This window comes from Syngnathus scovelli, chromosome 7, assembly GCF_024217435.2.
Source record: "Syngnathus scovelli strain Florida chromosome 7, RoL_Ssco_1.2, whole genome shotgun sequence".
NCBI lineage: Eukaryota > Metazoa > Chordata > Actinopteri > Syngnathiformes > Syngnathidae > Syngnathus > Syngnathus scovelli.
In genome coordinates, this window is record NC_090853.1 from 10,270,482 (window position 1) to 10,296,250 (window position 25,769).

The 25,769-nt window shown below is 40.7% G+C and overlaps 1 protein-coding gene across 4 annotated transcripts in view; it reads right to left on the reverse strand.

The window, feature by feature from the left end:
- dscamb (Down syndrome cell adhesion molecule b) overlaps window positions 1-25,769 on the reverse strand; it is an 88,591-nt gene that overhangs the window by 57,739 nt on the left and 5,083 nt on the right. For all 4 annotated transcript variants that reach the window (XM_049727008.2, XM_049727007.2, XM_049727006.2 and 1 more), the window contains exons 2-3: window positions 16,813-17,130; window positions 16,550-16,696 (exon numbers count right to left, since the gene is read on the reverse strand). In XM_049727008.2, the coding sequence (XP_049582965.1) occupies window positions 16,550-16,696; window positions 16,813-17,130 (465 nt within the window). The remainder of the gene's footprint in view (window positions 1-16,549; window positions 16,697-16,812; window positions 17,131-25,769) is intronic.

Below are 25,769 nucleotides of genomic sequence, written 5' to 3' on the forward strand. Positions count from 1 at the left end.
AGGGATGAAGCAGCCAGGGGAGAGATTTTATTGACAACATGCAACACTCAAGCAACAGAAGGAAGACAGGAAAATGTTATGGGCAACCAAGCAACTAATAAGCTTGAACCTCAGCACTCTGCATAATGCGACAGCTCATTACCGCCCAATTAGGCATTACAATGCCTTGCTTGCTGAGGTTTATTGATGCGATTCAAGCAGGAAAAAATATCCCGGTGCCAAAAAAGAGATGAAATGATAACAACATAGTCTTTCTGAGGCAGGGCTGTTATCCAAATTAGGAAAAGGCTCTGAAAGAGCATGCACTCATTATCAAACAGCTGATGCTATTATATTGACCGCTTTGCAGCGCAAGACATCATTTTGCAAACACCGCCTCCTTCCACTTACGATCACAGCATGACACTTCAACGGCACGTGACCATGACCACCTACCTAAACTCAACCTTGGATTACTTGCCACATCATTTACGTACATGTGGAAGATATTCATAAAAACAGCACCCCTTAATTCTGCTCAGCACCCCCCACCCCCGGCGCAAAACTACGGACCCTTGTCATACCTTAATTTTATTCTGGATGTTTAATCCTGCTCCCCTGGCTAGCACATATGCTGTTTAGATGGATTACTGCATAGTACTAAACTCAGTCTGGATCAGCCCTGAGCTAATCACAGTATATAATGCAGTGTGTGTGTGTGTGTGTGTGTGTGTGTGTGTGTGTGTGTGTGCGTGCGTGCGTGCGTGCGTGCGTGCGTGCGTGCAAATGTTTTTTAAAGGATTCGTATCGAGAAGGCTGTCAGTTGAAAAATAAAACAAAATATTTCATTTTGGTGGTACACTACCAGTCAAAAGTGGAGGTATAGTTTCTCATTCAACAGCATGAGAAAAGTGTGTCCATAAAAATGCTGTTAGTTTACGTGAAATGAAATTAATCTTGACAGGTATTAGATATGGAAATAATGACAGAGTGACAACATCATTGAGGAGTTTTTTTTGTGCTTTTAGCTCGCCGGACGGACGGATGGATGGATGGACGGATTATTATTCCCAGACCGAACAATAAAGAAGCTTCGCTTTGATAGCAGAGCATCAGGTTTGCCTTGTGATGTGTGGCCTCAATACCACATTGCGACTGTTTGCATTTCAATTATTTAACAGGCAGTGACTGAAGTCGTATATCTGGGTGGTGTAATAAAGTCGTTGAAAATGACAGATCAAATTCAATCTCACTGGAGCATGGTGCCTTGAAAGAGGCGGGAGACAATGCAAAGCCAAGCGCCGTCTCCATTTTGTTTCTCTGTCAAGGACGCACAGAAGTAGAGATTTTGCACGGTGAAGCTCCCCAAAATATCCAATTCAATGAGACAAAGTGCTGATCAGTCTACACGGACATCACAGCGCATAGGCGGTAATGGACTCGGATACATAAAAGAAAAAAAATGAATACAAACAGGCCCACTTTCAGCTTGGGTTGGGTGGAACGGTCCATTTGAGATCAGAACAGAGGGGTGCGTGTGTTTGCACAGGTCCAGTCTGGTTGTTTTCAATAACCCAGTGGTTCGGTCCGATAAAGGGCAGCCATCTATCTGCATCCACCCAGTCAACTCTGACACTGTTTCCAAGGAAACGCCACCCTCGGGAGTGGGAGCGGGTGGGGTGCAGTGTGGATGTGAGACCTTGAGGGAGCATTCTCCTGTTCTGTCAGCACGCCAGGAGGAAGGAGAAAAGGAATAGAGTGATTGAAGGGTGGCGAGAGCGGGGGATGGGCCATGCAGGAACAGGGTGCACCAGACACCTCATAGGGGTTAACTCGAATCAGTCGTGGCACACATGCAGACACCTCGGGAAAAATTGTGACAAATGTAACTTGAGGCACACGTGTGTGTATACCGCACTTTGTTATACCGCATGCAGCACATTTGGATATGGGGATGAGATTTTATTCTTTAGACTCGGAAAAATAGTTGAAGCCATCAATGCCGATGACTAAAATAGAGACGTTGTCACAAAGCTGCATCGATCCACAGCAAATCACTCTGTCACCTTCAATGATGTCACATATTAGGATCCTCATCACTCATCCTAAGAGGTGTGTCACGTATTTGTTAGGCTTGAATCACTCGCATGCAAAATTTGCTGACGCCCTCAAACAATTCACTGGAACAGTACTTAATGTCTGTGGTGATATCCAGCTTGTGTGCTTCACCACTCACATCTACCATTACTGCATTTCCTCAAATAGTAACCGTCCCTCTAATAGACGTAGGATGCGTCATCCACTTAACACAAATAAATGTCTCCCATAAATTGACATCTTCCTTTTCCCATGGGCATCATTTTCTCAGTTCACAAATGCTATTGTTCACAGAGGCGTTAGCTTCTACTTCAGAGCCGTATAAACTCTGTTGTGATCCAAAACAGCAGCACCGATCAAGGTCCTTTTCATTTTGTAACAAACTCCTATTTTAATTAATATCATTTTTTATATATCACCAACAAAGTTTAATATTATTCCCCAAAATGGGTTTCTGGAAATTAAGACCTCCCCATTATCTGTGGCAAATAATGCAGCATTCATTTTCTTGTATCCATTGAAGGAAAAAAAAAAAAAGTATCTTACATCAACGTTTTAGTGTTCGCAGATACTACAGAGTATCTTCAGCTGGTAAAAGCTAATTGTTTAGTGGTCTTTACGGCGGACCTTGTTATGACTTATATTTGGAAAACACATATTTAAAAAAAATACAACAATGACTTACAATAATAATAGTCAGTTTCTCTCATCTGCAAAGATTCCATAACATGCTCTCTTATGCCATGTCCGAAACGCCACACACACTACAAAAACAGTCAACACAGCACTAAACTCCACTGGGTACGCTGGGCTCCTGGCAGCAATTACAAGGTAATCTCTGTACATTTATCCACTGGGAGGCCTGTGCACAAACGCTGAGCAAGGAGAGAGGCAATAACCATTATTATTAGTAGGCACAGTTGTCTGTACTTGAGAACCCATCACTTGCATAGACAAACTCAAACACACAATATCGGCAGATGCACACAATCCCCATTTTACATTGGTTGTGAGACTTTTGTTGTAACATCAGTTGCTATAGTGTAATTTGGAAGTTGTAAAAATGGCTGTGAGATTTATCCACCCCCCCTCACCCTCCTCCTGCCTGGCGGCTGATTACAAGTGTGTGTACAGTCTCGCTGACTTAATGCTATTTTGCTCCAGCAGAACCATTGCAGCAGCCCAGATGTCCATATACTATAATCTAATCGAGAATGTTCTGGCTCAGGATTGGCTAATCCGACACCAGTCTTCTTAATCTGACGTCTAATTGACGACATCTGGACGAGACAACATGCAAAGGATGACCTCAAGACAATCTGACTTGCTCTGGCACCGCAATCTTGTCTGTCCACTACAGTAATTTTGCTCATATAAACTTGATCCCCACTAAACACTTTTCTTAAGAGACAATTGACAAACAACCATCACTGTTTTCGTTCCTCACTTTGGACTGATATTTAATTATTTGCAAAATAATGTGATTCACCATTCTGATTTTAATTTAAATTAGATGAAAATGGTATCTGCCTCATAGTCAACAAGATAAAGACTCAAATTTCAAATTCCTGAAGTTTACCGGACCCACACACAGAACAGACCCCTCATCGCGTAGCTCCTCTTTTTCCAGACTGTATGTGTCACACTGCATTCACACCTCTGCTAAAAAGCAATGAATAAGTCGAGAGTCTATTTTGGCTGGTGTCAACACGTCCCTTTAAGTGTATAATGGATCAAATCATTAATAATCAATTGAATGTCACACAGGAGAAACACCTCCCTTTTTTTTCCTCTACCAATATTTTGTCTTACGACCAATCTGAAGGTGTGATAAGATCTCTGAGTGGATGGCCGCCATCTTCAACCTGCAAGAGACCTTCTTGGCGAGCGTAGCAACAAGACGTGTCTATCCTGTAAAAATAGGATTGGCCTCTGTAAAGCTTTCTCGACGCCTCGGATACAACACACAGGCCACTTCATTGAGTATGCGTCCAAGCTCCTCAGAGGATAGCCACACGGGCAATGTCTTGCCCTCCATCGTTCTCTCTCTCCTCATATTGCTCCCATTTTCACCCCTTTCTTCTCAGATTTTTCAGCCATTTACCTCACAAACACATGAATATTTTAGTCATCCTGTATGTCAAGGCTTCCCCCTTTTTATCATGTACATAGTTATTGTTTCTTCTGCATAATTAAATGTTGTTAATGCTACTTGGGCATGCTGTAAACACTCAGCCAAAACAGTCATGACAGACATTTTGTGAAACTCAAGTAGACCAAGGCTGTCTGAGTGTATCATAAAAAAAAATAATAATAATAATAATAATAACAAATAAATAAAAGGCTGAAATTACTGGATTTTGAGGATTGATTATAATGTTTCATTTAAGGCTCTTAATATACTCAAATTTATTTATACTGGCGTGGCATTCTTCTCACATACAGAATAACACAAAAGGATAATTTCCTGATTAAAAACCAAGGTGAGGTAAAGGACAAACATTTTTAAGACTGACAGAAAAAGAAAGACCCCTTTCAATCGCGTCTAAACACAACAACAAGGCCAGTGTGTGAACGGGAAGGCAATACACTGAGGATAGACATGAGAATAACGATGAAACATTTTATAAAACACGGTAAGACTTCCCATTGACTGCAAATGTCAAACAAAAAATCCAACATAACTCAGACTTGCTTCGAAAGCAGTTATTTTCGGAGGTTGCATTTCAAAAATAACATACTCATTAATGACTTGATACATTTGGGCATGACTTAAAACAAAAACAATCAGATGATGAGCTATCCTGGATTATGCAAAGGACCTGGTGCACAAACACTTATCGGTTCCATTTCTTTGTCCTCCCAATGATATTCATGCCGAATCCTGCAGTGCCCTATCTTTGCTCACAGCTGGCAAGTGTAACTAAAGGATTATGCAAGCAGCTTCTACAAGCAAATAGATTTCTCCCTACTTCTGAGGAAACTGCTAGTGATGCAGCGCCCGTCTATCCGCCAGGCATCCACAAAAATGTGCCTCCCAATTTCCTTTTTCTACTTGTTTTAACAGGAATATGAGGGAGTAGCGCAACAGTGTGTCTTGTGTATTCATGCTGACTAGTGCAGTTTAACACAAATCTGTTATGATAAAGTGTTATGCTCTTCAAACCAACTAATCATCATGCACTGGAGAAGTGCTGAAGAAATAAGATTTGGTATACAGCAAATAATTTGGTGGCAGAGTCAAGGGGAATGTGCAAGGTGAGGTTCAAATGTTGCTGAGGGTTTGACTCTTAAAAAAAAAAATAAAAAATCAAACTTCAAGATGGTCAGCGATTTCTGATTCTCTCCCTGCCCTCCTGAGTGTCCCTGAGGGAGACGTAGTGCATTAATTAACATTGATCTGGAGTAAGAAAACACACTCGGATTGGGACGGGTCCAAGGCTCTCGCAGCTGTGGGATCTTATGTGTTACACGAATGACGTTTGATCATTCAGGTGACTCACTGGCAGGAAAAGCACTCAGTGGCATATTCTATAAGAATAAAATTACGACAAACAAGTCATCAATATTTTTCCAAAATAAAGCCATGATCTGTGACAAGACGAAATTTATATTATGCAAAATAATTTGTATGGTTATTGAAAAAATTAGCACAGAACGCTATGGAATCTGCATGGATAAGTTCCCTTTGGCCCTCGGATGTAGATCCGGACAGCTATTTTTCTTAAAAATGTTCATTTAAAACAATCTTGATGAGGAATTCTAATCTCAGTCAAATTGCATCTAGTTTGCTGAATGTACGATTCCTTTGTGAGCCATTTAGGATGCTAACAGCTCATGCTGCCTTGTTATGCTCACAGCAATGAATCAGTAGAAGAAAAGACAGATCTGGAAATATCCAATTTAAATGTCCTTTTAAAACGTCTTATTGTATGTGGCAACTCCTGCCTGAGCCGTCACTTTGCAGTGGTGTAGGCGTTTGTTTGTCCCAGGATCATCATAGCAAAGTTATTGGGACTTTATGTATGTCTCTGGTGGTCACTCAGTGCAAACAGGTCCTAGGTGAAGGAACAGAAAGTACGGCTTAGAACTGCCTATTAAAATGTAACATGTTTTCAATTTCCAAGACACGGCCCACCAGGACTTGATGGTGAGTGCCTGGTTGACTGACTCATGAGGCCCGGCTAGGTCCACCAATGTGTTGAGGGGTTAGCGGGGGTAGGTGCATTGTGAGCTGAGTGATGCTCAAAAGGTGGACCTTGCTACAGAAGTTGGCTCGAGTTACATGGAGTGTCATCTCTCTAAGCACAAGTGGGATCTGTGCTTGTTAGTGACTACGCAAGACTTGAGAACTCAGAACCTGTACATGCTAATGAGCCAGGCCAAGAGATGGAATTGTACGGATGTCTACAAAAACTAGAAAGTTACATTTACGGGTCCAAGATCATGAGCTACACCTGCCTAATATAGTGTGATACAATCGCAGTGTATTGAAATTGTATTGTATTGTTGGAGCGGTACTCATGGAACAAAATGTGTTACTGTGGCTGCAGGTTTCAGTGGTACAGCTCTGGATGTATTAAATTTTGGTCTTGGATTTTACCATCTCATTTTGATAAATAGGTGAAGGAAATGCACATTTGTTTTGATACAGTTCAATATCGCATTTAATTAGACTGCATGTGTTGAATATATTATTTCTCTGGTGAATAAAAAAAAAAACACTCAAGAAAGATAAAATTATGTTATGCTTAAATTTATTTAGGAAAAATATGCAAACATAGTACTGTATGTACAGGGAACATATATCTATAGCTGGGAGAGGCTCAGTTCCTTACAACCCTGAATAGGATAAGTGGTATAGAAAATGAAGTGATTGATTGATGGTTCATGGCTCTGCAGCCAGACATTAACCATTTATGTTGCAATTTAAAAAAGGCTTCATTTACAGTACGTTTGGATGTGTAGAGTTGGTGTACTGGTCAACCTGTCAATTAAAAGTTATTTTTGAAGCTACTGAAAAATCCACAGCCACGACAAATGATTCAGAATGTAAGGAAAAGAAAGACAAATTGAGAGTTTGGCTGTAAGAAAGGCAACAATTACACTTGCCCTAGGCAGCAGAAGGAACCTGACCACGTTGCCATGGAAACTCAAGTACAGCAGAAAGTAACGGGAAAATCAATTCAGAGTGAGCTTATCTCTGCTTTTCGCTCCCTCCCCTCTCATTTCACGAGGGCTACAAAGCACGTCTCCACTCCGAATTGCGTTTTCACAATTGCAAGGCCGGCGCTACTCTCGTCTCGGCAAACAATCATTCCCTCTATTCATTTTCCCCAAATGACAAACGAGGATTACATATTCACATAAAAAAAATGTCTTCAAATTCAAACCTCTCAAATGATGTGAGTGAGAGATGCCAGTGTGGATGTGCTACAAACACCACAAGACAAATCTCCCACTGTTTCCATCCCATCCTTCCTTCTTGCTGCCTCTTCCCCGTCCCCCATCCTCCCTCCTCACCACCTCGCCTCCTCCAAGGTACGACCGCAGCTGCAGGCAGGTGATAAGCATGTGCAGCAATGGGCGCTTGCCTCTGATTGGCTGGCTCTGCTCCTACGCTGATGTGAAGATTGCAGGGTGCGTCAGTCAAAAAGGCCACTCGGTTCTTGGCTGTCACCTCGTGATGCCGCTACCGCAAATAACTTGACTGGTGGGGATCACAATGGAAGCCGCATCCTCCCGTCCTTTACGGAAGCATCGTGTAAGAGTATCACAGACGTTCTGGTATCTTTGAAATTATGTCTACAGTGAGGTGGCACTGTGGCAGGATTTGCCTGGCTTCTTGTTTTCCCCACTGCTTAAGTAGCAGCCTGCAGGGAGTTCGGGTGGTTGGATCTTAGATGCTTGCTGTGCATGGCAAGGTGAGGCCAATGACAGGCTGCAAGTCTACTACGCGTGTGCGTGACTGCGTGCGTGCGTGAGAGTTCTCAAGGCTCACGACAAAGAAGAGCAAAGAGGAGAGAAAGCGATTCTTGAAGAAAAAAGAATGATGCCTAATGTTTCGTTCAAGTAAAAGATACGCAAGGTCACCTTGTAGTGAAGTCAGCTGACCATTTCGGAGGTAGAAGCAGGCACGTGATCGTTGTGTGGGTTGGATGATTTGAGAAAAAAAAAATAGTAGGATACATGGGGTTTATTTATGACCTGTAGGACAAAGCCAAAAATCTTCTGCTATGATTTTTTTACCAGAAAATAATATACTGTTAAGGTTCCAGTGCAAAATAATATACCGTTAAGGTTCCTGTGCAAAAGAGGAGGGAGAGATGAATGTGCTGACTACTAAGCTCAGTGGATTTTTAGTTGCCTTTTTATTCACTCTTTGATAACCCTTCATCACGGCCTGACTCGGTGCATGCTTCCAAAATATTCTGGCATCATAGTAGTTTAAAGTTCGCACTCACCACAATTAGCTAGGAGTGTGATTAAAAAAATGAACAGCTCACTAAGAAGACTGGGACTCTTTTGTGATTGGTTGGCGTCCAGCAGGTGCTCTCAAAGCAGGATCATGTTTAATCAGTGTTACAGATGCCCAGCGTGAGATCGCAGACACCAAGGCTTTGTACGAAAGTTTTAAAGAGGCTCAATGCGATTTAGTGTATTTTTCCAGATTTGCCACCCTGGGAGCAGAATAAGGCCGCTTCTTAATCCTAGGCTGGATGGAAGACGACGCCAAGACAAATAAAAATCTGGTGAAAAACCCTTCTTAGGTCAGCAGGGTGATTAGAATTATAAGTGGCGTTTAAGAATTTAATCAGTCACTTTTAAGATGGGATCAGACACTTTTGCATACGGGATGTGACTAAAGACCCAGTTTGACTCCATTTCCCCTCCCGTAGGCAGCATATGGGAAGGCTTCAGCTCAAAACCTGTCACCAACTCGCGCAGCCGATACAAACAGCAGCTATCCAAATCCCACATCCAGGAGAGTTTATAAACAGAAATTAATTGCTTGTTCCGCCAGTAATTAGCCAACACCATGCCTATTACTAATCTGTGCTTTGGCATAGCGCCAGGCTAATTCTGGCACCTCTCCAGTCCATTTTCGCCAGTGTTTCTCGGCAGTAATCCATAAATCAGACAGGGTGGGTTATCCAAATTTAACCATTAAATATGAAGCAGTGTTTTTGCCATCTAAATGTGTCATATAATAATCATGCTTTCCTGCCCTGGCCACACAGAAGATGTAATAGCGCAAAATAGTCAAAACCAAGGCTCATTTAAAAATCTGTCATCAGTCCAAGTTAGAAAAAAAAAAAAAGTGGGCATCCCCATCACAGGAAGCCAAATTACCTATTAAAGATGAGAGCTTGCTCAGTCTCCCAAAGCGTGCAGCTATCAGCACCCTAATCATTCCCTACCCAAACAGCCTAATGGCTGCCATATTGCTACTGTTTATTAGTAAACACTGATGGAAGAGTGCCGGCTTCAACAGTTGTTGATTTTGTCTATCCGCATGGAGTATCAGCTGGTAATCACAGCCATCATGCCAGCTCGTTACTTGTTGCTCAATCCCCTGTCACTAAATGAACTGCTTCATTGCTTTATGTGCGCAGTGATTAAGACACAGTCAGATGTCTCCAGTAAAACTCATACAGTGGAATCTCCAAGGTTAAATACAATCTGTTTGGGGTTGTTGATTTATTTACATTTTTTGTTCTCATGAGAAATATGGAGAGCTCATCCAGTCGAAAGAGGGAAATGTTCTAAAATACACACGAGTGTAAATACAAACAAGCCAACCACTAATATTACAACGATGAAGCAACAATAAGTTTTCGCACTAGTTTGTCTAAGTAAGAGCAAGAAGGAAGAGAGTTACAGATGACCTTAGGTTTAAGATGCTTTTGGGAATGCCAGCCTGAGATCGATTTCCCTCCATCTCTGTCTCAGTAACCCTTCTATCTATCGATCCTTATCAAATATGTATCACGTCCTCAAACCTTCACCACAGCTAAGAGGAACACTTCAAACGCATCAAACAGAGAGCCAAAGGAAAAAAAAAATCTTTCTTCACAAAACTGTAAACCTCACAGGGCCAGACTATGAAACCAAACTTCAGCTCAAGATATGCGATCCATGCCATCCCAATTCTATTACTATTTATGAACACTTGAAAACACCAATCAAACGTTTTATTGAGTTGCATTTTGGGGCAATTTGATAAAAATACAAACTATATTTATATTTGTATGTTTTTACATTATTTTATATATATATATATATTATTATTATTATTATTATTATTATACATACTATTCTTCCAATTCCGACAACGTATTATGACGAAAGCAACTATTGCTCACTTTTCACTAAAAGGGTCTCGACTTGTCCTCTTCCAATTCCCCAAACTCCTCTCACACAGCACTCATACGTTGCAAATGCACAAAAAGCACCCTTCACCTCATGTTCCCATCATTCTCTGTGGCAGCAATGTAATTAATGCACACATCTATTGATTTCTTTTCCCTCTGTCTTTTCAAATTCATTTCAGGAGAGTACATCCAACCACCAACCAACCAAAGGGTCTTTCTATAACGACAGTTTGCATTTCTTACTGTGAATATCAGTAGTACTACTTAATGTCTTTATTGCGAGTTAACTCACATGGCACCAAACCCGTTCTGCTTAATACGTGTTGACAGGCTTGCAAATGAGCCAATGAAGCCATCAAAACTACTGAAGATCACCCAAAGATGGCACCAACAAGTGCAGGGATCCGACTAATTGCAACAACTATATTTAGCGGCATGTCTTTCATTGAATAATTAGTTCTTTTTTGTTTCTTGCTGATCCATCAACATATATCAGGAAACCCAGGTGTGGCACAAACAAATCGTTGTGGAACTTCATTTTTATGCACCCAAAAAAACAAAGCAGGTTTTAAAGAGATCCCAGATGCTTTCTGTCTTGATCAAGCGCACCTCAAAATGTTCGGGAAGCAATCCTGTAGCAACCGGACACAATGTTGAATATTTTGTACCACAATAAGACTTCAGCTTTTGGTCCGAGCCCCACAAGCCTAATACTTGTCATAAGAGCAATATCCCAATACAGTGCATATGCTAAATCGATACACGTTATAAATTAAAAGGTGTATAAAATGCAATTTTCCATTCGAATGAGAAGCCTGCAAGTGTACCTGTATAGTGTACATGCACGAGTGTTTAGGCGTGATTGCAGTGTTGCGCTATCCTTGAGCCTTGACCCATTTTCAGCCTCCCTAACAAGCACAACAGGCCATGTTTGTGCGACGAGGAGAGAGATGGAGTCTACAAGGGCGAGCGCGAGATGAAGGGAGGGAAAGTGAGAACGAGATCATGTGGCCGACGTGACGCAGCCCCTTGTTTACCGAGCAAAAAGCCTCGCCCACTCACCTCCCCTCTACCTTTCACATCTCCTTCTTATTCTCTTGTTCCCACAACTTGCCTCCTTCCGTCCTAATGCGCACATTACATTGCTTTGCATCTTGTTCCCTCCTGAGCTTATTTCTGTCACGGTGGCCTCCTTTCAAGGTTGGTCTGACTTTGGGCGTGTTGGATTTACAGCCCCCGTCTCTGCCGGCTGCTCAGTGCCCTCACTGTCAATCTCTGTGAAAAACGGAGGCGGTGGCACATCGCCGGCATGATAAATTCCAGGGAGCAATGATCCGTTACAGCCAAACACCTATAGTAGCCTATTTGAAGACATCCTTAACATCCCCGCTGCTAAGTGTGGTTAAGACTGTGACTGTATTAGCTAGCCAACAGTTTTATTAGGCTCTCTAAGCACTCTGTAAGGAAGAACGACATTAGGAGGCCTGCACAGAATGCAAGAGGCACATTCGGCTCTTAAAACGCGCAGTTGGGCAGCCGCCGACTCCAGTACGACTGTAACAGAGATTTTTTTTTCAAACAGATGCCCTTAGTATTGGATAGAGTCATTTGCATAAAGCAAAAAAGAAAGCAGCATTTTCCACACAAGAGGAAATTGACTAGGGCACTTTGCCAAGCAGGTTATGCAATGAGATGCAAAGGAGAAGAGGGCATTGGTGAAGGCCAGTGGAGGTGGATGGAAGGAAAAGATAATTGAAAGGAAAAAAGACAAGATGGAGTTTTGTGGAAGGGGAAGAGGCAACGAGCAATGATGGCTTGCTTTTCAATCGGGTAATACTATACTTGTATTTTTTAATCACTTTCAATTAAGTTTATAAAAAAGGCAGAAGAATCAAATGCTTTTAGATGAAAAAAAAAGGTACAATAAAGCTGTCGCCATTCATGCAACATAAATCGTGGCTTCTTTTGACTTCATCAGCTTTGTGTTCAAGATCCACATTTCACACCGACTAAATCAGTTGGCATATACATTGACAAAATAGCATCATTTCAGTAGTCATACTTTTGATGTATTTTGTTTGAAAGTGTGCTGTGAGACTTTTCTAATGTAAAATATGTGCTTTGGCTCAATCGAGGTTAGTGCACACTGGGTTAGACCATGACCATTTCCTCTCTGTAATAGAAAACACATAAAACATGTAAAACAGCATCCTCAACTCGAGTTGAGAAATTATGAATTCAATGACTGTTTTAATGTATCGTACATGATAAAAGAAAAAGCCATCCAATATTGAGCCAATGCACGAATTAGAGGCGCATGGCTTCTAATGAGAAATGATTCAAATGATACAAGGTTACGTTACTGTGCGTGTCACATCCATTATTTAGACATCTCTTGACCACCTCTACAGGATACATATTCAACGTGCTTAACCCTTTTAAATTTTAAAGTAATCTGCATTTTCTCATATCCCCTTCGCATTTGTTGTTGTTTTCGCCCAATAATTTTCAATGCAAGTCACCTCACAAATATTGCAGAATGTTTGAGCAAGCCAAATCATTTCAAGAAGTTTTGAAAGTAGCCTAGGGTGAAGGACGAACATAAAGAAAGAAAAAAAAAAAGCAAGAAAAATCAGTGAGAACTCAAAAGTTTGGAAGCTGTACAGATCAGTGCCAGCGCTAGGCTAATAGTTCACACCTAATATATTTTAAACTTTCAAGCTGATTAATGATACTCCCATTTCTCAAAAAAACTACATTTTCTTACTTGCTAAACTGCACAAGCCAAGTGTGCAAGGTCTCAGTGACATGTTGTTTGCTGCTTTTTCAACATCCATTTTTTGTCGGCTCTTCTTCCTGCTACCAAGGCCAAGGACATTTTGAATGATACGGAAAGTAAGAAGGTAGATGGGAAAACACAAAAACGACTCTCTTTCAAAAGCCACTCCACGCACAGCACGCTGACACCCAACAGTGCGATTGGCAATACAGCATCACTTCAAAACAAGGCTCCACTATTTCATACACGGCACAACTCATGGCCATCCTGGTTCACTGCCTTTCTTCCCTTTGTCTCTTTCATCTCCCCATTAGCTCCATCAATTGTTTATCAAAAGCAGCAGCAGGGCATATGAAAGCTTGTACATGCAAGACCCGTTTTAAAATTCATGACGGGTTAATGGTATGTTAGTTGCGACGTTAGGACCCAGTGAACCAGTATTCACATTCAAAACAGGCCGCTTCAAATGACTACTAAGCAGTCCTTATTCTAGGAGGTAATTCATATTCTAATTAACTTTTCAATCACAGCTGATTTATTAGGACAGGGCCTACTCTGTAATTATGCATCTATTTTAGACCCATGAGTGGTTAGTCATTGATTTTTTTTTTTGGGAGGGGGGGGGCACACTTTTGTCTAATTGTCGACGTTGCTACAGTGTAAACCAAACTACAACATAACCTATCTAACTATATAATTCTAAATGGACCATAAAGACATCAGTAAATCACGTAAGACATCAGCACAGAACAATATAGTAAAATAATGGAAAATGGAAAGTGAAAAGGTCCCTGGTTTGATTCCAGCAAGGACCACTCTGACTTGAAGGTCTTTCGGTTCACATATTCTCCAGCTTGCTTCATGAACAAAACCATTTCTGTTGAGGTGGTGGTTAGCACGTCCGCCTCACAGTTCTGAAGTTCTGGGTTGCATGTTTTCCCTGTGCTTGCGTGACAGTCCTTCACCTTCTCCCCACATTCCAAAAGCACCCCCGTAATGTTCATTGAAGGCTTAAATTTGTTGTAAATGTGAGTATGAATATTACTTTAAACTTTTTTGTCCATCTGTGCTCTGTGACTGGTCCAAAACTGATTGGTCAAATTTAATTTACCTCCAGTGAAGAGCATTGTTTTGAATTCTCTGGGGTGAAAGTCAATTCAGCAATCTTCACACTCACCCTTGTTTTTTCGCATCTCTCCAAGCATTGATTGCTCCTCCCTCACCTTCTAATGCAAGAGAAGTGCGCTTGATGTTCCCATTCCCAACAAAAAACAGAGATTAATAATTCAACAAGGCTCCGAGACAGCTTTATCTTAGTATGTATGTCCATTGAGACCTGGTCTTCTTTCATGAACAATCGAGAAAAAAAAAGTGAGCCAGAGAGGAAAAAAGTCTACTGGAGAAGCAGTTGGAAATCCAGGCTGGGTCAAACTACACCCGGTTGCCACTATCAAAACTCGGTTGGTATCTTCCTGCAGACTGTTCACCCTTGGAGTGAACACAACCTCTCCATAAGAGCGTGAGCTGGTGGATCTGCCCATGCATCAGAATCCACCATCAAATATTTATCAGAGAGCAGCAGTGATTTTGACCGTGTGCTCATGCTTTTGACAGCGCTCGCTTGCCGCAATTCTTACTGGAGTAAACACAAGCAATCCAATATTGTCGTTCTTGCAAAAGAAGGCAAAAGAGAACCGCGCACGTATAGTATAATTCATCATTCAACTTGATTGCATAAACACTGCCAGATCAGCTGGAAAAATATAATTGCTTCCGGTAAAATAAAGGTGATTTGTTTTATTTAAAGCAATTCCAGACTGTGAAATAGATGCTATGGTATTTTATCCTTAGGACACAGATGAAAAGAATACCAGCCCTGGTTTTGTCTGCATGATTCACTACATCCAACTCGTATCTGCTTGCCGCATATTTCGCCAAATCTCTATGACATTAGGCAATGTCTTTTAACTGGCAGCTTGCAGTGAGTAAGTCAGGAGAGCTCGCTAGTAAATACGTCTCGGGCATGGATCAGAGGACACGGCTTCATGCTCGAGCAGACACATTTAAAATGCCACCAAAACACCGTCCCAGATTTTGCCCTCAGTCAAATGACATCAAGTGCTCACTTAGAGGTCCCTGAATGCACCGGTATGAAGCGGAATCAGACCGTAGGCGGAACACGGAGCAATCACAGAGAAGAACCGATAACTTGAGTAAAAAGTCAACGCTTGTTGTCATGCCGAATTGCATGACGTAAGAAAAATAAGCTCTGCGATGCCATGTAAATTGTTCTGGCTGGGCTCAGGTTGACAATGTGTATAGACGAGAGGAAGGCACATACATCAACATCCCCTGGCTACCAGGAAGAAACTAGTTACAGGGAACGGGTGAGTCCTTGTGCTGGCACACCGATATGGTAAACCGGTACGATGACTCACATGGGGGGAAGTTGTCGTATTAAGAGAAAAAAAAAGGCAAAATTGCAAGAAAAGTCAGAATTTGGGGTAAAACCAAGTATTTGTGGAAAAGAGAAAAATAATTCAGACTTCATTCTTGCAAAATTACTTTTTTTCATAGTAGTAGAATTTCATTTTCAGAATAAACAGTGTTTGGAAATATATTGGCACCCAATGTAAGGTAGTGTAGTTATGACTCAAAATCATTTGTTTTGGTTACGTTATTTTACAAGTGTGTACAAGCTCTAGTTCCAAATATATGTTTAATGCTTACATGTATTGTTATTATTTGTGGAATTTCATAGCTCCTGTTACACAAAAGATTAAATAGAAAGGACAAGTTATGCTTGATTATTTTGTTGCTCAGAGAAGCCAAACTAAAAATTTGGTTACTCACTTAAACTTAAAGTCTGCACTTCAAGACAGGTCAGATTAAATACATTTGTTCAGCACTGAATAGATCATGTAAAACCTTCTCCTTAGAAGATCAAAATGTTTGCTGTATTTCAACTTTATTCTCCTCTGACTTGTCTCTTAATACAGTATATCTAACATACTCCTTCAATTTCTGATGTGTAATTCACGGTAAAGCCACTTTGGCCACTGTACGATAAATTCAAGTTGAATAGACTGCATCATTTGGAGCAAAAGAAGCTAATTCACACATTTGCAAATCACAAATAACATTTGCTCTCCTATAAACATTTGATTTTAGAAAGTGGCAGAGTTTGCGCAAATGCAACACAGAAATTAGGTGATATGTTTAAAAGAAAGTCAGTGAATCATCCAGATCACTGCAAATTACCTTCACATAATCCAGACAGACATTACAATTCCTTGCTGAAATGTCATAGTGGTCTTACCTGAGTTGATTGAGACAGTGTCTTTCTCCCATGATACAACGCTGACGTAGGACTCAACAGAAGCAGGGATAATGCACTTGAAGACCGCTACACTGCCTCGCATAGCCTTCTGGTCAGCCACTCGAACCGTGTAGGGTTCCCGTGAAACTACACAAGATAAAAAGTGAATAAAACCACTTTAAATACTGAACACTTTCCTGATCTCTGATCTTTATTTGGACAAAATCTCCAAAATATCTCCTGCACCATCATAGAGGACTTACCAGCTTTAATGTGGACATCCTGACTCCTAATTTTGCCCGTGGGGTTTTCGGCAGTGCAGTAGTACGTGTTGTCGTGGATCAGCTTGCTGAAGCTGGATGGCAGGAAGTTGAAGATCTGGAGTGTTCCGTTGGGGTGGACATGGCGGATGCCCGGGACGTCATAGATTTCCTCACCGGTGGCCAGGTACCAGCGCAATGAGGCAGGAGCTGCACCCCCAGCAGGACAGGGCACTGAGGTCCCTGTGGTGCTGGCGAATACTACCTCTTGAAGCGATGCATTGACAAAGTATAAGCTAGAATGTAGGTCCTCACTGAAAACTGTGGAAGCAGAAAAGAGACACAGGCTGTGAGCACATTTTATGTTGACACCATTTACATTGCTCAACTCCTGTCAGAACCATAAATATATTTCTTTCCAAAAGAATAAAACAAAAGGTAATCTGATTCTTAAAATCGATGAATTAAGAAAATGATCCCAAAAGGTTCAAGAGAAACTAAACAAAGACAACTACAAAAACAAGGACAGTGAAGCGACAAGCTGGAAACTAGATGCAAACAAACTGATGTAACAAGGAGGAACACCTGGACAAAAAAAACTGAGGGTTGGACGGAGCTGATTGGTTTGCATAATGAAGGCAAAATAGCCAGACCCTAAATTCTAAATCAAAACCAAATCAATAGATCATGACAATATTTAAGGGAAAAAAGAAAATCGGCATGAATCTGGATAGTCTGTGTGGGTAAAGTGGGTGTGTGAAACATCATTTTATCACAGGTGACATTGGAGCAAGTTCTTTCAGCAAGACACGTTTTATTTCTTTGGTTTTAAACGTATTTAACTATTTTGTTTGTGAACGATTTAAAATGCAGTACTTTCAATTATGTGAAGCACAGAATTGTGTCTAAAATGTTACAAATAAAAAAGCTGCCTTGTCTTGTCTATATGGTTTACATCAAAATTTTGTTGTAGGAAATTTGCCCAGCGTTTCACTGAAATTAAATCACCTTTACTAGCCATGTTTAAAAAAAAAAAGGTATTTGTCTCTGGTTGGAGTCATTCATGTTGTACAGCACACGCCCTTCCCCATTACAAAATGCACATTGTGAAAATACAGAGAGCCCATTGTACATATAAAGTGACCAATAGCCAGCAACACATTTCTGAATTATGCAGAATGTCAAAAAGCAATATTAAGTGTCCTGTAATATGACAAGACTGATAAACAACAGTGACGGATCTATGATGAATAGAGTTTTCCTTTGTCCTCTTCCTTTAATCAGGAAGTAACACAACCCAAAATGCATACGGAACAGCCCAGCACCCATACAGTGCATGGATATCGCATCGACCGCCATTTTTGACAAATATTTATGGTACACAATCAAAATGTGTCGATGTGTGTGATTGATAGATGAGGCCAGTATATTTTTTTTTTCATTACCTGTGAGCAAGTACTGGCAACCATGTGTGTCGGGCCAAAATATTTGTTCCTGCAGTACATGCTTCATGTTACTAGCTTGCCATCTGAGTCTAGCAACGAGCAGAGTGGCTGTGCTCTAAATGGCTTACAGTGACACTGACAGTAGGCTTGGACCCTCCCTGGGGAGAAAACATTTTAGCACTTCATAAATTCCTAACAAGGTTTCAAATTGCAGACTTTTTCCATCTTTTTCTCTGCTTCACTAGATTTAAACCGTCAATAAGATCCTCTATCTTTCCCCTTCACCAATCTACACATTTCAGCAAATCAAATCTTTATGGAAAGTGAAATGGTTACATATGTATGTATTGTAAATTGTTTCTACTGTACACAAGAACGTTTTCGAAAACGTTGACAGAGTAAGGTAAAAAGGAAAAAATATGATTGATTGATTGATTGATTGATTGATTGATTGATTGATTGATTGATTGATTGATTGATTGATTGATTGATTGATTGATTGATTGATTGATCGGCTGATTGACATGGGGGATTTTTTTTTTCATGTGACTTACAGTACTCCCATTGATCTGTAAACCCAGCGACAGGTATAACTGGCAGAAAGAGTAGTTTTCAGCCAAACAATTTCGGTGCTTGAGTTAATTGAGGTGGTAGAGAAGTAGATCAAAGACAAGTGTGATTGCCATGAAAGCTTTTATTCCATTCTAGCATCAGAGAAATTGGATTAGGATTTATGTCTCGGCTATTTTCATATTCGTCTGTTTCACATATGAAAAGTATGTGAGCTCGACTCACTTCAGCTAGGCTGAGAGCAAAAGCCAGATTGATTTAATTAAAAAATGGAGGAATTGACTGTTTCACTGCACTGCTCGTTTTCTTAATTGACTTCGCTCCCCTCAGTCAGGGAGCACATGGTCCGGTGACGCAGGTACATTGCCTGCTCAAACCTCACAAAGAAGACCGTGTCACGCCCCAATGAACGGCCTCAGCACCTAGCCACTTTGCCTGGGAAGAAATGCATAATTGGTGTCATTTTTCATGAGCCCATCTGTAAAGGTGAAATAAATGGCACTCTCCCATTATGTATTATTATATGTATTTATAATTGACTGATTCTTTTACGTCTGTAGTTGGTTGGATGTCTTTGAGGACAAGAAAGCTATTTTGTGTAGAATGTGCTCTTCAAGTTATGCTACATGATGTACTGCAGTGGGGAAAAAACACATTCCTTTGTGCTGCATCATGTAAAGATTTACTGTAGTTCCTGTTGAACTATCTTTGATTGGAAAATCTTCCATCTAGACGTCCATGTTCATGTTTCATGTTCAGAATCACAACTGACTTGGAGTCTATCTTCACTGAATTTGGACAAGAGGTAGTGTACACCAAGATTAGTCGGCAGTGGAAGGCACACTGTCAACTTCCAAAGATTTTCATCTTGAAATTTGTTTCATCGCCATAAGCGTAAATATTGCCCTTAACTTTGATGTTGGGCAAAATAACAACAAATAAAAAATAAAATAGAAATTGTGAATTGAATCAAGATTGCGATATCTGACAGAAAAAACATAGTTCCATCTTTTCCTGAAATGGTTCAATCCCATTGGCCAGTGGCACATAATAAAAAGCTCAACATATTCAAAGCTAAAAATATTATTATACTTTTTAGTGTCACGCCAAACAACAGCCACGATTAATGCGTTTCTGATGGTTTCAATCAAAAAAATGGGAAGATCAGAATTTTCTATGCTGGAAATATATATATATATATAAGTGTTCAGTAAATTTGCATTCAAAGATGTTCACCTTGTTTTTGCGCCAAAAGTCTTACACATCTTTTGTTGCATCGTTTTATTTTGTGCAGTTTCTAGTTGGTTAGATTCCACATTGACAGGGGAATGAAAAAAACATAGGTGAGATTCAATCTTCTCTCTTTCTTTGGGCATCGATTGAGTTCCTTCCATTGTCATGTATGCCACGGAAAGGGGATGAATCGATGGCCGCATGGCATTGCAGTGACAGTGAGAGCAAAAACCTTGCGTAATTAAAGCATCTTTTTGGTGCCCTCAGGCTCGGGGCAAGTGTGTGAGGGACTGGGAGATCACACGAGGATCACTGAGAAACCAATCGAGTAATGTTCCACTCTTATGAATTTTACTTTCTAGGTTTAGCAGCAGTGTTGTTCTCAAATGGAGAAAACAAAAATACCTTGGAAGGCTCAACACAAACAGTGCAGAAGCTTACTTATATTCTAGTTCCTTCTCCCACTGTGGTGTTTCACCAAAGACACAAAGGATTTGTAATCTATTAATTATTCTGACCATCTGAACTCCTCCATAGGTCAATATGCCCGCTAAGATCAGACAACCTTGAACTGGAAAATGACAAATCAGAAAGCCAGTTAGCCATGTTAGGGGTTGAGATATGCATACAGTAATGGAAAAAAATATTGGGCCACTATGTTTTCTTCAATTTCTTATTTTTAGTGCTGGTGCCACTAAGAGTGTATTGTGTAACTCACAGACAGCAAAGAAAACAGCTTGAAACAGCTTGAAAACAAATTGTAATTTTATTTATTTCACGTCTAATTTGAGAGCAAACTTTAACAGGGGATATCAATAAATAGCTTGAGGCCTCTTTATCAAAGAATTGGTCACTATTTGCCTTTCTTTTTGGGAAGTGAGTTGAGATTGTCCTGCCAAGTCAAACCAAAGAAAATTCTGCAGAACAACAAAAAAACCCATAAGTCAAGTCATTCATATGCCCCACTTTAAACGTAACCCTAAAAATATTTCTGAGACAGGCAGATGCCAAGCAGTCCGAAGTGACTAAACGCTCCCACTCGTGTGATCTGCCTCGAGGCGATACACCATGCGCCCGAGCTAAATGACTGTCCTCCAATTTGCTCTCATGAATATTAAGCAGCGCTGTGACAGTAGAAAGCGTTGGCTGCGTGCATGCCGCTGATTCTCACCGACAGATCTGTCCTGTGATGTTTAAGAGAATATGCTTAAACGATGTCTAAATTATACACTCGCTGCTTCTGTATTTGAGCTCACGAGAGAGAACTCTTTTGCTCCTATAAATGGAAAATATTTGGCTTTGATATCAAAAGATGAATGAGACGACACGTTTTTTTTTTTCCACCAGCCTTTTTTTTTTTATAATTAAACCTGGATCTGTTACACTATTTAGAGCAGGGGTCACCAAGTCGGGTGTGTTGTAGTAGGGCTGCACCTAAAAGGCTGGATTGGCGCCCTTGAGGACCGGAATTGGTGACCCCTGATTTCAAGGATAGCAAATTTTTCAAATTAGCAAAAGTATTTGCATTATTTTTGTGACTGAGGTATGGTTCCATTACATCGATCATTCAAACAATGAACAGGACTTATTCTGCACTAATCAGGGATATTGATCATGAGTTTGCCATCAAGTATTGTCAAGAACCATCCAGAATCTTATTGTGGTATCCCCCCCCCCCCCCCCCCCCCCTTGACCTAGTTAACCAGAATTTGAAGAAGAAAAATGAGAGAGACGTATTTATAGTATGCAAATCCTAATCCCTTTGACAGACAGAACTGGATGAAATTGTAAATGCCATTCATGGTTTATTTGGTCTATAGAGGTGTGCCATTTTCAGCGTAAAGTCTCACATGTGACAAGAAGATAATCACTAGCGCTGTTGAATGGAAATTTTATTATGCTTGTAGACTAATTTTACTGAAACAAGTATGACACAACACTGGAATACACTGTCTGCCAGCATCTCAATCTGATTTCACCATTTACTCAAATTGTCACACGTGAAAATAAATATCATTAGCTTTTGAATGGAGGTGTGAATTTGTTAATAATGAATTCCCTAACTGGCACTTGCAGCACAATACGCTGCCCACTCATGAACTCATAAAATGAGGATTAACAAATGTATCTGTTAGTTGTTAATAATTTTAGCCTTTTCTTCTAACAACATATTTCTTGAGTATATTCCAAGCCCACAGTTCATCCACCGCATTGTCACTGTTACAGTGTGTCAGTAAACAGTGAACCTTTGTGCTTCACTGTGATACTCAAAGACATCTGATTGAGATTTGAGTGGAACTAATCTAATCCTTTCCCAAGTAATCTAATGGCCAGCATACATCATCTCTCTTGATAACATGATTAAGCAGCAGCCTTCACGTTGCACACTTGCTGACAGAGGCCTGACTTCAGTCGGTCACGGCGCATCCTGGACGGCCAACCTTATTATGTCAGCAGTCATTAAGGTTAAAGGCCCTCAAAGGAGTCGCTATGCGTTGTCTGAATATGACCAATGTCCACCTGCAAGTGAAGCTAACGTACGTGGTGGGTCAGCACAGGTTGGACTGACCCTGATGAAGATGAAGCTGCTGAGGTAACATCACCTGTCACAGATTGGCCTCAGGTTTAATAAAGTTGCAGAGGACTTTAATATTTTAGAGATTTAAATCATGCATTAAAATCTATCTTAATAAGTCTTGCTTTGCTGTAGTACCAACAACCTAAATTTGAACTTTGACAGGGTTTCGCAGTGTTGAGAGCTTTCCAGGTTGTCGACAGTACAACCGTAGCGATGGAGCGCGCCATTGTAGATCACATCACCCTATGCAAATTAGGCAAATAAAATATGTTCCCAGACCAGTTACCAGAGCCTGCCCTGATCCAGTTATACACACCACACGGAAACCGCTGTGCTTCCCAAGCGCAAGAATCACCAATTATTTGGGCCACTTGTTTGCCAATCTCTACCAAGTGTGTATGTAAAGAATGGTCAACATTTGCTTTATTAATGCAATATTATTTCTCGCGCTCAACAGTTAATAGGGGGATACTGTATCTGTCTCTCTGGTCTTTCTTTAAATATTATTGAGCACGCCTAATTATCTTACTTAATTATTTCCCTAGCTCAAGACAAGAGCTGGGAGAGTCTTATCAGAGCCATAAAAATGTATTGCGCTTTTATTTTCCGAGTGGTAATTTCTTTAAGACTATTATGTAAACTTTTATGATGCTGTTATGATTTTTAAGTAGTATTTAATATGCATTTGGATGAAAATTGTTGCAATTGAATTACTCTTCCTTTTTTAAAAAAAAAATCAATGCTCTCGAAACAGTAATATAATTTCATAATTTTTACTGTAATATCTCCATACTCTGTTCCACAAGGATGAATTTATCTGTACGTTCTGAAGAGATCTCTGGAAGCAAAATCTATCAAACAACGAGTCTCATTTTTACATATTTTGTCCATAACGGGTCTTAAACTTGCAACCCCAACCCAACCCTTCACAAATCAATCAATTGAGCATGATGTTTCTAATTAAGATCCTTTTTTTTTTTTTTGCATTGATAATATCATTATCAGACCATGGCAGGCCTTTGAAGCTATACTGCCATCCCCATTTTGTCCAAGAGACGTCTGTGACCAGCAGCTGGTGGAGTGTGTTAATGTCAATGTCTCGGCAGCTGGCTGCTCTCATCCTGTTAGCTCTGTCTGCCATTATCGCTGCTCTCCCCCTTTCAAAGCTGCTGCTACTGCTGCTGCTGTGTGCCATGCTCATTTTAATAGTCCAGACTCATTTGACCGTCTTTATGGACTTATCATATTAAACATTTATCGCAGCCATTTTCTCTAAACCAAGCATGTTTATTCAACACTTAGGGGACCACCGCACGGCTCCTTTCAGCAATCCCACACCCCGTACACACATTGCCTTTTTTTCTTCTTTACCTCATTTCTCTCCATTTCTCCACCTCTCTCCCTCAGCCCCCCGTCTTGGTTTATTACGGCTCTCCATGTGCCACGGGCTGAATAAAAAGGAGCAATATTTGTCTACACTTCTCTCTTCTCCAATCATCCTTTCCTCAAGTGACGGGGGGCTCTCAGAGACCAAAGAGACACAAATATATTCTGAGCATTTTAATACCTTGAATGAATCATGTCTTAATTTAATCATCTGATCAAATAGTAATTAGCATAATCACTGGTGGGGATGGATGTTCCAGATGGAGAGGCACAGAGCAACATATAATAGACCTCAGTCTGACAACAGTGCATGGGGACACTTAGCACCATGTAAATGGTGACACGCTTCTAAGGACGGCACTCGGTCCAAATTACTCCCTTATTCTTCACTTCTACTGTTAAATGATCCTGTTCCATTACGTTACTTTTCCGCTGCACAGCACCAGCTCGACTCTGCTCTGCGTGACTATAGTCGCCTCAGTTTGAGGCACTCACTTTTCCACTTCAACATAGAGCCGCCGGAAACTATGAAATGTGTCACATTGAATTGGACCGAGATTTGCAAACAATCATCATCATTCTAGTAAATGTGGTTCCTCTGTATTAAAGTCTAGACACAAGATTGTTAGTAATGATCAGAAGATGTGTTTTATACAACATTGCAGCAACAAAAGAGACCCTGGAAGAATGATTTTTGCCATATCTGAATGTTGCAATGACATATCCACTGAAACAATGTAAAACTGGCAATGGTTTACGTCAAACTATGGCAAGGATGGGCAACTTAAATGATGGAGTGGGTCACAATTTTCCATCAGTTCTACTGGGAGGGGAGGCACAAAGTATATATATATATATCATTAAAAAAATAAATAGTCATGAGGCGCCACTGCCACCCTCAAGTCCATATCAAGACATATCTGCCATCTAGTGGTGGATGGTAAGATTACAACATAAAACTATACAATGGCAACCAGGTCTCAATTCAGTGTTTGAAAACTACTAGCACTGATTTTGCAGATGCAATGCTGCGGAAAGGGGGCATTATCCGTTGATAAGCAGCAAACCACAAACGTGCAAAAAGGTCGGTGAAATCGAGGAATACCACAAAGTGCTAAGATTATTGACAATGCACTCAGTCTCACACCAGGCTCGGGGATCAATGCGCGCCTGAAAGGACATAAATCAGGCCCCATGGCCCGCTACTGCATGTCACGCCCATCCAAGCTCCTCAATTAAGCTCACTTTGCAAGCAGACTTTTTATTCAACTGTGTATTGTTTTTGCAGCTTCTAGGTACTTGAGCAAAGAAATACATGATAATAAAATATAAAAATACCAAATAATGCACCTACCACACTAAAATTCCAATCAGTGGTGTTTTATGAAATAGTGGGCTAAAAATAGACAGTACTGCTCTTTGAGCCGTAGTTTTAAAATAAAGAGCAGTGTCAGGAAAACCAAGCTGGACCCATTTGTCTTTATGTCACTCTGTCTATCCAGCCTTGCCTCCTCCATTATCTTGGACTATGGAGCATCACGCACCCAGGCAGTGAAATATCGCCCGAAAATGAGATTGGGCAGAGATGCAGAAGTGAAACGTCCAAAACTGCAACTGGTGGAAAACTAGAAGGTCAAACAGAGACGTGTGCGTGTGTGCGTGTAATTGTAGACGTGACGATAAACATGCACAAGTCACAGCATCCCAGGCGCATGCATTACGCACAGGCCTGAGATCAATTCAGCCTT